The sequence below is a fragment of the Neolamprologus brichardi genome, chromosome 8, assembly GCF_056152115.1.
Source record: "Neolamprologus brichardi isolate AB-2024 chromosome 8, ASM5615211v1, whole genome shotgun sequence".
NCBI classification, from domain to species: Eukaryota; Metazoa; Chordata; class Actinopteri; order Cichliformes; family Cichlidae; genus Neolamprologus; species Neolamprologus brichardi.
The window spans coordinates 12005050-12017863 of NC_142111.1; the positions used below are offsets into that span (position 1 = coordinate 12005050).

Here is a 12814-nt window from a genome sequence, read left to right on the forward strand (position 1 = left end):
GCCCCATTGGCCACCTCAAAGGGTAGGGTGGGTCAACCCACATTGAGATGCCCGATCTATGCCTTGGGTATCATATCATGGGGCAGTGATGGGAATAACGGCGTTACAAGTAACGGTGTTACTTTTTTCAGTAACGAGTAATCTAATCTATCGTTACAACGCCCTTACAGTTACTAACAAGAAAATGCAGCCCATTACTATTTTTCAACAAACAGACGGTTGGAGCTGTGTTCAGCTTACTGCATCTTATATCAGTTGCACGGAAGTAGCTGTCTACGTAAGTAATGTGGACGCTACAGCTTTAAGCAGCTGCGCGCGCTCCCGCGGACGGTAATCACGATCACTGTCTAGCACAACACCTGGAGCTAAGGGGGCAAAAGTGCTGCTGTTTGACTGAGGAAGAATAAAGGAGTCGTGGTAAGGCAATCACATGACCACTTAAAGACAAAGCAACAAGGTGATAAATACCAGTTTTTAAATTGTGTTGATAGGCCAGTAAACCAGAGTCATGATAAACAATATATACTTGACATTTTTTCCTCAATAGTTTCGTCACGTTTACTGTCTAAGGACAGCGCTAGTAAGCACTCTCTGCTTATGAGCCCCCCCCCCCCCCCCCCGAAAAAAGAGAGAGAGAGAGAGCAGAAAAAGAGAGAGAGCGAGTTTTGAGACGTGAGAGATTTGTGACGTTTAGCATGTTTGGAGTGTGTAGTTAATGTGTTGTCTTGTGTAGTTAGTGTGTAGTGTTGTGGATAGTTTTGTGTTGTGTGTCAGAACAATGAGGCGACTGCTGTCTCCAGGTAGAAAAAGGAGTGATACACCTGCTGTCATGACCGGCAGGTATCAGGCTGTGATGTTCTCCTTTATAGTGGACAGAAAGTATTTTTTTGGAGTGGCACAAATAATTTGTGTGACATCTTATTGAATGCAGAACAGCTGATTGTTCTGTAAATACTTTGAAATGGTTATTTAAAAATTTAAGGTAAAAGGTAAATGGATGCAAATAACTTTGTTCTTTGCAAAACTTGTGCATAGGATTTTAAAACTGACAATTTATATTTGCATTTAGAGTTATGAAATATGATTCATTAAACATGTTTGTGGTTGTCACAGTAAAAAATATAACTTTTTCTACTCGGATTTTATGTTTTTTGTCTGATTTTAGATCAATTGTGTTAATACAGTATGTCAAAATGAAAACATAACTGTAAATTCAGACATGTGAGGTTGTGCTGAAAAGGATGATACCAAACAAGGCAAAGTAAATAGTTTTTAAAGGTGAAATGTGGAGGGAAAATCAAAAGTAGTTAAAAATGGCCAATGGGAGTGCCTAACGAGCCAGTTGTTTGCTTGTTCTCTGCTTCAGGGAGCAGTCCTCTACTTTCCAGTCTTACATGTACCAGCCCTCCCTCCCCCCACCTCCCTCATATAACACATCACTTGCACACAATCAAAGGAAATTAATATGGTAAACTATGAAAATCTACCAATAATTTTACTGTTATTGAATGGAATAATTATGAAACAAACACCTCAGTTTCTGACGTTTAATTGTTTCTGTTTCTTGATTTAGCTGAGAACTGATAAAACACATTATTATGCTGTCAGATATGAGAACACAGATCTTTCTTCTCCAACTTACTGTAAGCCAAAGTTTCATATTAAACATTTACTGTCTGCATATCTTTTCAGTGTGTTAAATTTTGTAGAATTTAAATCACTGTCTCTTTAAATTGTCATTTAAAATAATGTTGCTGTGTCATCCTACGCCAGGTTTCAAAAGATGGCAGTTCATAACAGCTGACTAGATAGCTCAAAAACAAAGAAAGTGAGCTCTATTTTCTCATGAATCAATACCTCATTTAATCATTTACTCTCTCTTATCCAAAACAGTTATTTAGAATATAGGTTATTATAGTTAACTAAAATGAAAAACTATATTAAAAGATGACGCTGAAGATTTACTGTGTTTGTAATAAAAAAAAAAAAATTAACTCCCTAAAGCTTGACCCGGACAAATACTCTCCACATTATAATAATCAAATTCACAAAAACAAACACTGAAAGAAATGAAAACTAAACCAAAACTACACTTGAATGAGCCAGAACACACTGCACTACATACAACTAAACTGGATACACACAAAAACTCAAAATGAGATAGACCTGAAAAAACTATCTCAGAATGGTTGTCTATATTAAGAACAGCCCTCCTCAGTTAGTTTATGTTTGACCGTTGAGTCAGTCAGCTTTGACCTGAATGAATACCAAACTACTTTACTTATTCTCCAAGCAGGAATGTTAACAGAAGTTAAACAAGAACCAGCTAGAAAAATATTAACAAAGTAAACAGTATGCTCAGTTGTATGTCTGTGAAGGTTCTCAGTCATCCAGGTCATCGTAGTCAAAGGAGCTTGCAAAGAAAAACGTCTGGACTTCTTTAAGTTGCTTGAAGACGTTTCACCTCTCATCCGAGAAGCTTCTTCAGTTCTAAGGTCAAATGGTGGAGAGTCCCAGATTTAAACCTAGTGGGAGTGTCCCCCCACAGAGGGACAAAAGGACCCCCTGATGATCCTCTAATCGCCTGAGCCAAGATGTGAAACTGGGTGTGGGTCCCAATCAGCCAGGGTTTCGGGTGAGCTCATTGTGAAACCTGGCCCCACCTTTTCATGCGAATGGTGAAACGTCTTCAAGCAACTTAAAGAAGTCCAGACGCTTTTCTTTGCAAGCTCCTTTGAGTATGCTCAGTTGTTCTAAAATGTCATGAAAAAGTCGAAAAGCATATCTGGACATGCAGACAGAAGATATTATTCGTTTTATTCAATAATAAAAGTAACAGGTGCAACATGAACTCTTGGATGAATGTGTAGTTTTGTTTATTGTGCATGCCATCTTTGTCAGATAACATATTAGTGATGAGTTGTACTCTAAAGATATTAATATTAATCTTTATTTATTTCTATCAATGACATATGTCCACATGTTTAATTAGAGAGTTTACTAAAAGTACTAATTTTCAAATTCTCTAAAGCTCTACTGCAGTGATGACATGTATTCCAAAAGATATTCTCTCATCTAACACATCTTTCTAAAATTTCTTATAAATATTCAGTTGAATTGCTTAACCTGCAGCCTACAGACAGGCCTCCATACAGTACCCAGAGGTATGTATTTTACTGACATTGTAAATCAGTTTACTCAGGATAAAAGTTTCAAGTTGTATCACAGAAATGTCAAGATTTTTGTTTTATAAAATATGCAATAATGATATTTAGTTTTTTTTTAATGACATTAAATACATAATTAATAATTCTGTGAAGTTTTGCTATTTACAAGTTCTTAATCAAGCTTTTTTTAATGCTAAAATATAATATAGTTGTTATTTATGAATTTTAAATTTTAAGTAAACTGTACAGTTATTTAATTGCATTCCTCATTAGAAAAGTTTGTTTTATTATTGCTGTCTACAGAGCTTTGCAGACAGCAGCTTTGGTCTCATGGTTTGTAATTTGTTCTTCACCTGCATGTGGCTTGGTTATCTTACAAAATAAATTAACATGCCTTTATCTGTATAAATCTTTGATTTCAGGTAGTTTTAGTATATCAGTGACTTAATTTAAGTCAGTAAGGTGATTTTTTAAATAGTCTGAATACTTTACAAACATTTAAAGATTATATGTTCCTGTTTTTTACCCATAAAGTATGGAATGATTCATGACGAGGAAAAAAATTTGACAATAAACAATTTTAGTTTTAGGGTGTAAAGGGAATGAGTCATAATGGTTTCCGAATACAGTGCGAATAGTTGTCGAATCATGGCAACATGATACTAGCTAGTCATTAAGACACTTGACAGTACCAGTAAATATTTTTAATTAAAATATAATTTTATGTCTAAATAGTAAATCATGGTGCCGAAACACACAACTGACACATCAATGACAACTGACACATGTACAGAATTTCATCCCAATCTTAAAAGTGAGAAGTCCACAGGTAGGTTTTTCATTGACTTTGAAATTAATATTAATGTAGCAAGAATTACTGAACTGTGAAAAGGGCAGAAGTCTGTCATGGAAAATGACATAAAAAATCACATAATTTTTTTTTTAAGGTGCACTCTGGTCTTTAAGCTCTGGACATTAAAAGAAATCACTGGAGTTCTGTAGCCTTTGTCCCAGAAATTAAAGGAAGAAGGAAATGTTTCATTGTTCTGGCTGTGGGGTGTGCACGTGGGAGGGGCAAATATAAAAGTGACACACGGTTTATATATTTGCCACTCACTGACAGCTGGCTCACAAGTATAAAAAGGGGGACACACGAGAACTGTGCAGTTACACAATGGTGTTAAGGAAGTGGATTCATTTATTGGCTTTGGTGAGCCTCCTGTCTGCAGGTAAGTCAGACCAACATTTGCATGTAACATAACTGTATGCAAATATAAATTCAGGATCTCCTCTCTTGAACATCACTGATCCTGTTGTGTTTCTTTCCAGAATCAAATGCTCAGCTTGATGGTAGGTAAAAATAAGAGTTTCTCTGAGTAAAAAAAAAAAATTCATAAAAGTTATAAACTGCTTCATTTAATTATTTATGTTATTATCCAATACAAAAAGGGAAAAAAATGTTTTCCATATTTCACAATGATTTACGTTGCTTCTTAAGTTTGATCCTGCTGATCTTTGTTTCAGTATGTGGCACTGCTCCACACAGCAGCAGGATAGTCGGAGGTGAAGATGCTCCACCTGGATACTGGCCGTGGCAGGTCAGCGTGCAGCTATTTGGTAAACATTTATGTGGCGGTTCCCTCGTCAACAAAGAGTGGGTGATGTCTGCTGCTCACTGCTTCTTTCGGTGTGTAACACAAACGTCTGTTTAATCTTTATGCCTAAACTGATCCAGCTAGAACAGGGTAGAGGTGTGCAGATCGATCCAAATATCAATAGTACTGATATCAACTCTGACATTCATATCAAATCGATACTTTGTGTTTGTGGGCACAAGTTCAAGTGCAGGTGGGGTGGGGGAATCAGTGAATAGCAAAAGTGGAGGTTCAGAGATTTTTATGTCTGGGGGGGGGGGGGGGGGGGGGGGGGGGGGGGGTGTTTCAGAGGGAAGAGGTGAATAAAGGTCCAGGGCAGAGGCTCTTTAGTCTCCTTCCCGATAGCAGAAAACTGGAAAAGCTGTTTGACAGATGAGGGGAGTTATCTGTAATGCAGAGGAGTTTTTGGGTGAGGTGAGTGCAATAGATGTCCTGGAGGGAGGGAAACGAATCACTCACAATCCTCTCTATTACTCTCACTACTCAATATAGCTTTTTCTGGCAGGACCCAATCAGGAGCCATTAGATACAGTGATGCAACTGGTGAGGATACTCTTAACAGTGCCTTTGTTGAAGGCACTCATAATGGGGGTTGAAGCTCTTGCTCTCCTCAGTATGTGGGGAAGTAAAGTTGTTGCTAGGCTTTACTGACCAGGGATGCTGTGTTCTTTGAGCAGGAGAGATCTTCTGAGATGTGCACACCAAGAAACTTGAACCTAAGAAAGTTGTCTATATAGGTTAAAAGTACTGACATCGGTATTGGTATCGGCAATACTGGCCCTGTATTTACTTGATATCAGATTGATACCAAATCTGCAGTATCGCAGAACACTGGGCTTTGACTAATATTTGTCAAGGAAGGCAAATATCACATTGGGAATACTGAAACTGCCAGCATTCCTGAAACATTTCATCAACATAAATGTTAAAATACTGGCTCATGCATGAATACAAATGTTTACAGTTCAATGTTTTGTTTTGTTTTTTCATCAAAACTTCTATATTTTCTTTTTCTTTTTTTTTAACTTTAGTTCAAGTCCTTCTGGGTTGAAGGTTTCTCTTGGTCTTCAGAGTCTGCAGGGTGCAAATCCAAATAAGGTGTCCAGAAATGTTGCCAAAATAATTTTGCACCCACACTATGACAGTATGACCAACAACAACGACATCGCTCTGCTCAGAGTCTCTTCACCAGTCAGATTCACTGACTACATCAGACCTGTGTGCCTGGCAGCGAGTGGCAGTGTGTTCAACAATGGCACTGATAGCTGGGTGACTGGCTGGGGTGCAGTCAAGGAGGGAGGTGAGGCTGTTGTTGGTGTTTCAGTGTTCATGTGGTCTGTGGTTCATTGGTTTGTGTGTAAACAGCTCCTTGTCTTGCATCCCATCAGTGGCCTTACCCTTCCCTCAAACGCTGCAAGAAGTGGAGGTGCCAGTTTTGGGAAACAGACAGTGTAACTGCCTGAATGGAGTGGGCACAGTCACAGACAACATGATCTGTGCTGGTGTTCTGGCAGGAGGCAAAGACTCATGCCAGGTAGGCTTCCTCATCTCATTTGGTTACATAATCAGGTGTTTCAAAGATTCTCAGATGTGTCCTCTTTATCTCTACAGGGAGACTCCGGAGGTCCAATGGTGAGTAAACAGGGCTCTGTTTGGGTCCAGTCTGGAATTGTAAGTTTTGGTTTTGGTTGTGCTCAGCCCAATCTGCCAGGAGTCTACTCCAGAGTGTCCCGTTACCAGTCCTGGATCAAGTCCCGCATTCACTTTGATAAGCCAGGATTTGTGCAGTTCATCTCCAGTGGGCTGGATCCTGACAGCAGCTACACCTGTCCTGGTCCTCTAACAAGACCCTCAAGTAAGTCTCAGGTTCCAGTTTTTCAGTATCAATAAATGAATATGGATAAGTATATAATGTTTTCAAATTTTCTGTATCTGTAATTCAATTCAGTGTTATTATACAGCACCAAATCACAACAACAGGTGCTTCAAGCTGATCTATAATGTAAGGTGAAGACCTTACAATAATAGAAAATAGAGAAAACCCCAACAATCATATGACCCCCTATGACCAAGCCCTGTGGTCAGTGGGAAGGAAAAACTTCCTTTTAACAGGAAGAAACCTCGAGCAGAAACAGACTCAGGGAGGAACACGACCGGTTGGGGTGAGGGGAGGAGGGTCATCTGATCCAGCCCTAAGTGTTTGCTTTGTCAAAAGAAAAGTTTTAAGTCTAATCTTAAAAGTAGAGATAGTGTCTGTCTCCCAAATCCAAATTGGAAGCTGGTTCAACATGTAACCTGGACGTGTGTCCCTCTATCTATAAAGAGATGATCTATACTGCTCGCCTAAGTGCAATGTCTACAATATCCGAATCTAGGTTTGGGAAGGAAATTGGCGGTAGCAACTCTGTAAGAGCAATAAGACTTCCAACCCACATAACACGCACAACCACAGGTTTGTGAAACAAAGTTTGCTTTATATATATTTTCCTTGGATCAGTTCCCTTTGCTCATCCTCAATGTAGGGATACCTTTAAATGCAGTAACCATCTCAAATGCATAACAAAAATAATTGAACAATCAAAATAGATTTAAGACAAGAAACACAATATTTCAACACCCCAAGAAAAGGAAAAAAGAAAGGAAAATAGCATGTGAGTGTCCAGTTCCTTATGGTGTCAGTTTATTCAGTTACCCACTGCCCTGGGTTAAGAACTGAAAACGACCTGAATCTCAGGCGGGGGAAAAGTAGCAAAAGAAAATGATAAAGTATCTCTCAGGTGGGCTTCCCTTTGTTTTTTCCCTACCGCCCTCCTGGTACGGCAGGCATCCACGTGTTGGCGTCCTGACACACAGAAGGCCTCCACAGCAGCAACAGTGTCTTAGACCCACGATACCAGCTCCTCACTTGGCACACATGGAACTGTACCTCAAAAAAATAACCAGTCTGCACACAAATGCGCAGAATGTTGGATGTCCACATTCCTTAAATGTCCTTGTTCCTAATGTCCTTGGTTCTTTTAAATATTAAAATAAATTTGCATCTTGTGACACATTAAAAGTAAATACACCGGTATTACTGTGCATCACCTGCAGTTACAGCTACAGCACAGCTATTGCACGTGAACTGCGCATAACCACTTAGCTGGCCGCGGCTGAACTAGCAGGCCCAAAAAAAGAAAAACACTAGACACTCATAATAAACAAACTGTCACAACATCACAATACTATAAAAAACACATCTTAAACATCATTAAACACATTTACTACTATTCTGACTGGTTAGTTATTTTTTTCAGTGCATTGAACTGCAATAGCGGTGCTAAGTGAGCTAGGCTAACTCACCAGAATAGTTCAAAAAGTTCGAAGAAACACTCCGACTCCTTCGAGGTAGGTACCCGTCTGTGGTTCACCGCTAACGACAGCTCTCTCACAAATGTTAATTGAACCTCTTTTTTTCTCTCTTTCAACTGGAAAACCGTGCTCCGCGGCAGCATGGAGTTTTTCCTTGCCGTCTTTGTTCCCCTACACCACACCTTCACACGCACCAAGCTGCAGATGATGCCTTCAGGGCATGCCCGGAAATTAAACTATCAAACAAGAACTACGATGCATTCAAAGAACCCTGTACTTCTGATTGCTGTAAATCTTACCAGGGTTACAAACAGAAGAGGGGCCACACAGCTGAGAGCTGTGCCTCTCATTCTACTTTAAAATATGCTAGGAACGACAAGTAAGCCTGCACGAAGCACTCTAATGCTGTGATACAGTACCATAAGGTCAATAAGACAAGATAGGGCCTGATTATTCAACACCTTGTATGTGAGGAGAAGGATTTTGAATTCAATTCTGGATTTAATGGTGGAGCCAATGAAGGGAAGCAAATATAGGAGAAATATGCTCTGTCTCTCTCTAGTCTCTGTCAGTACTCTTGTTGCAGCATTTTGGATTAACTGAAGGCTTTTCAGAGATTTTTGGGACATCCTGATCACAATGAATTACAGTAGTCCAGCCTTGAACCACCTAAATCATTTGCTTTTTAAATTTTTGTTTCTTCTTTCAGTGTCAGTTTGTGGCAACACCCTCGTGAACAGTCACACAGAAGGAGACAAGAGCACTGTACCTGAAGGAACTTGGCCCTGGATGGTAAGTCTTCACCAAAATGGAGTGCACAAATGTGGAGGAAGCTTAATATCTGACAACGTTATACTCACAACTGCGCAATGCTTCTCTACGTAAGTACACAAACAGCATTTATAATTTTTAATTTTAAAATATGAGCTGTTTGATATTTGTCTTTTAATTGTGTCTTCAATCCTCCTGACAGCACCAGTCCAAATGCCAGTGAATGGAATGTGTTTCTTGGTCTTAGACTCGTAAATGGTTCTGAAGAGTTTGAGACATCTTTGGGTGTTTTGAACGTTACAGTGAGCAAAATGACTGGCTCCAATATTGCACTATTGCTGCTGCTTGAATCAGTCAGTTTCAACAATTATATCCAGCCTGTGTGTTTGGACATTAGTGATTCAAGATCTTTCCCCATTGGTAGTCAGTGTTTGGTGACAGGCTGGGAAAACAAGAAGAACAGCAGAGGTAAGGGTTTGCTGTTTTAAAAAAATTGCGGTGTCTGAATATCTTTGGTTGCATTTGCAAATATGACTCCTACAGGTGCTGTTCTTCAAAACATGAAAACTCAAGTTGCAAGTTGTGGCAATCTTTCTGATTCAGATCAAATTTGTACTCACACCATGGACCTTCAAGAGGTAAAAACAATATTTATAATTGTATCCTAAATGTGCTTGGACTGATGCTTTCAGGCTGGGTGTTTGTTGATCACTGATTATGAATCCTATTTTATATCCACAGGGAGGTCAGGGCAGCCCATTGCTGTGCAAGTCAGGGTCATCATGGTTCCAGGTTGCTGTTGTAACAGTCTGTGAAAGTAGACTGAGCCATGGAGATGTTGATGTCTTTACCAAAATCTCAAGATTCGGGTCATTCTTGAAGGAGATTATTGATGAAACACCATCTGCTGGAGCACTTTTAACAGGAGGTTCACCTGATTTCTCAGTTTCCTTATTGATGTTTTTTGCTGTCCTCATTATCTCCTTGCTCCTGTTGTCATGATTTGCTCTTGTGGGTGGTTGGTGTAGTTCATTATTACAAATTACCAACAGATGTCAAAAGTCTTTATTAACACCCATTCATATTTACTTAATGTAGTTATGATGCTCAGGTCAATATGAAGAAAATTATTCATGTGAATTAATTTTTAAACTTCTAATGAAGTTTAAAAATCTTTTTTTTTTACATTTTGGAGAGTGATGGTATGTTTCTCTAAACTAATTATACAGGAATATGTCTTCTCTGTGCATTCTGAAGCTGTTGTCTACTTAAAAATTGTATAAATCGTGTAAGAGCAAAATTGAAATGTAATTCTAATTACATACTTATTATAATCAACATTGATAATGCTTAAAATAATTGATAAAATAATGTTATTGTTTTGTTGTTGTTTTTTAGATAATTTAGGGCTAAATATTGCATATTTTGTTTATTTGTGAGCAAAGCACAGTGATGTGCGGATCGATCCTGAAAAAAAAAGTGAGGTGTTGTGGCCCCACTAACCTTGTCAAACACCTCAGAGTAAATCATGTCACAGAATATGACGAGCGTATGTTGAGGCGAACTGAAGAGGAGGAGAGGGACGGGTGCTGCTAGGGCAAGACAGATGCCTCTCATTGAGTCCTTTAGTGCTGCAGGCAGGCAAGGTGTTCAAATAGCGCACAACTTCAGTTTTTTTTATTTCTATATGATGAACTCTGCATTATTAAGTGATAAGAACAAGTAATCTGTTGTCCTGTAATCATTATGACACTTAAATTTGAGATACAATAAATAAAATACGTTTTTGTACAAAGTATCAGTATCGGATCAGTATCGTCGATACCACCCTGAATTTTACTTGGTATCAGATCGGAAAGGAAATCAGTGGTATCACACATCACTAACTATCAGTGACAGTTTTAACAAATTACAGCTCTTTTTCCACAAGTTAAATGCTTTTAAGCATATATACTGAATTTCATAGATTTACATTAATTTTCTGTGACTAAAGGTGTGTCTTTGCAATGGAAGTTGTAGTGGTCCACAACGGAAGCAGGTACATGGTGACATCTGGTGGCCAAAAATATGAAGTGCAGCTTGAATCCACAAATAAAATGAACCGCTTTGTTATGATTGCCCACTCTGCAGAGTAGAGTTCACAATTCTGTGGGTCACCGTTGTGTTGCTTTGAACATGTACTTTTGGGAGGTGAAAAAATTATGTGTATTTGTTTAAAAATAAATTTGATCGATAAACTTTCCTTATTTAAACATGCCATGGTGTGGTCTTTCTTTGCCTGTGATTATTTGATGTTGGTAAATACAATAGATGAAAAATACATATAATATACATATAAGACAGCTAAGACCTGGCTCTCTGTAATAACTGGGGAAAAGACCAAAATGCCAATGTAAATTAATCGTTTAAAATGGTTCATTTGTGAGTCTATCACTGAAAATTTATTTGTGATAATACGATAATGTGGAAAAATGTAGTGTTTTCTTGGTGTGCATGACTTGCATGACTAGTTGGGATTTAACTTTACAAACTGACAGTTAGTTAACACAATGTACCGCTGAAACACAGCAAATATTATTGCTGAAAATGGGCCTCTGCAGATATTCCTTTGAAACTCATTCATCATTTATGATAAATGTTACTTTTAAACATTCATATTTCTGATTAATTTTAAAAATATGAAATTAATTTCAGCATTTTTAGAAAATACAATGTTTCTAATTCACTTCAAACTTTTTGTCAGCCGGTGATCAGCTGATCGCCAGCTGATCACGGGGCCGGGTTTAAAAGGGAGACGCCACCCACCTGTTCGCCGCTCAGACATCGTTCTCCTCATGTCAGAAGCTCCAACTCTTTGCCGACGTCAGTGTCCTTCTGATTCAGCAACCGTGAGTGTTTTCCCTCTCGATTCTTTTTCTGTAACGCCAGTCCGAAGCCACGCTTCGTGCACTGACCGTTACTAGATTAACTGCGTGTCTGTTCCTACCCATCGCTAGCCTTCCCCGCGTTTGGGTCTAACCAGCACGCCACACGGGCACGCCGAATTACCGTGCGTAGTCCGCCCGTTCGTGACAGGATGTCTGAGCCCCGAATAGACCCAGCGGAATTCGAACGGCTGAAAGCCGAAGTGATATATCTTCGCGGTGTGGTAGATCGGATGAGCACGAAAATGGAGTCCCTCACCGAGAATCTCCTCCAGCTGTCCACTTCCGTCACCAAGCTGCAACGCCAGCCAGCGCCGGTGAGCGCGGAGCCCCGGATCGGACTACCAGATAAGTGGAATGGAGTCGATGGCCGGCCTGATGGGTTGCTTGCCACTTTAGACATGCTGTTTGAATGTCAGCCCACTAAATATGCCACCGCCCGTGCAAAAGTGGCAATGCTGACTTCTCTCTTGTCTGGTCAGGCTCAGGAATGGGCCGCGGCCCTCTACAACAACAAATCTGCAGCTTGCAATGATTATGCCCTGTTCGTGGAGGAATTAAAAAAGACATTTGTCCCCCCTAGCAGTGAAGTGGAAGTAGAGTCACAGCTGCTTCATTTACGCCAAGGCAGTCGACCTGTCTGTCACTTTGCTTCCCAATTCCGTACCCTGGCCGCTAAGCTGAAGTGGGGTGACGCCTCTCTACGCTCCATTTTTCTGGAGGGACTGGCTGGTTACATCCGAGACGAGATGACCGGCCGTGAGGCCCCCAAAACTCTGGATGAGGCCGTGGACCTCGCTCTGAAGATCGACCAACGAGTGATGTCGCGGCCTCGCCACACCCCCCGGGCCTTCAACCCCTTCCAGCCTCAGAGGGCCACGTCTTCGCAGTCTCCTCCCCCCTCTGAAGGAGCTGCTGCTAGCTCACGCAGCGCATCCAGCGAGGA

At 39.9% G+C, this 12814-nt stretch overlaps 1 protein-coding gene across 1 annotated transcript; it reads left to right on the top strand.

Annotated features, from left to right (window-relative positions):
* The first annotated feature begins 4304 nt into the window (after positions 1 to 4304).
* Positions 4305 to 9964, top strand: LOC102792723 (polyserase-2-like). Its single transcript, XM_087845447.1, has 10 exons — positions 4305 to 4396; positions 4497 to 4517; positions 4692 to 4854; positions 5854 to 6122; positions 6211 to 6356; positions 6434 to 6677; positions 8883 to 9054; positions 9147 to 9412; positions 9488 to 9582; positions 9686 to 9964. The coding sequence occupies exons 1-10, from the start codon at positions 4342 to 4344 to the stop codon at positions 9944 to 9946; spliced, it is 1692 nt and encodes a 563-aa protein (XP_087701573.1). The 5' UTR covers positions 4305 to 4341; the 3' UTR covers positions 9947 to 9964.
* Positions 9965 to 12814: the final 2850 nt, after the last annotated feature.

What these genes read in the sequence shown, in the direction of transcription:
- LOC102792723 (XM_087845447.1), top strand. Translation starts at nt 4,342, where the DNA reads ATGGTGTTAAGGAAGTGGATTCATTTATTGGCTTTGGTGAGCCTCCTG. An exon ending in GGTGAGCCTCCTGTCTGCAG is followed by an intron (nt 4,397 to 4,496) that starts GTAAGTCAGACC and finishes GTTTCTTTCCAG; the next exon opens with AATCAAATGCTCAGCTTGAT. An exon ending in AAACAAGAAGAACAGCAGAG is followed by an intron (nt 9,413 to 9,487) that starts GTAAGGGTTTGC and finishes TGACTCCTACAG; the next exon opens with GTGCTGTTCTTCAAAACATG.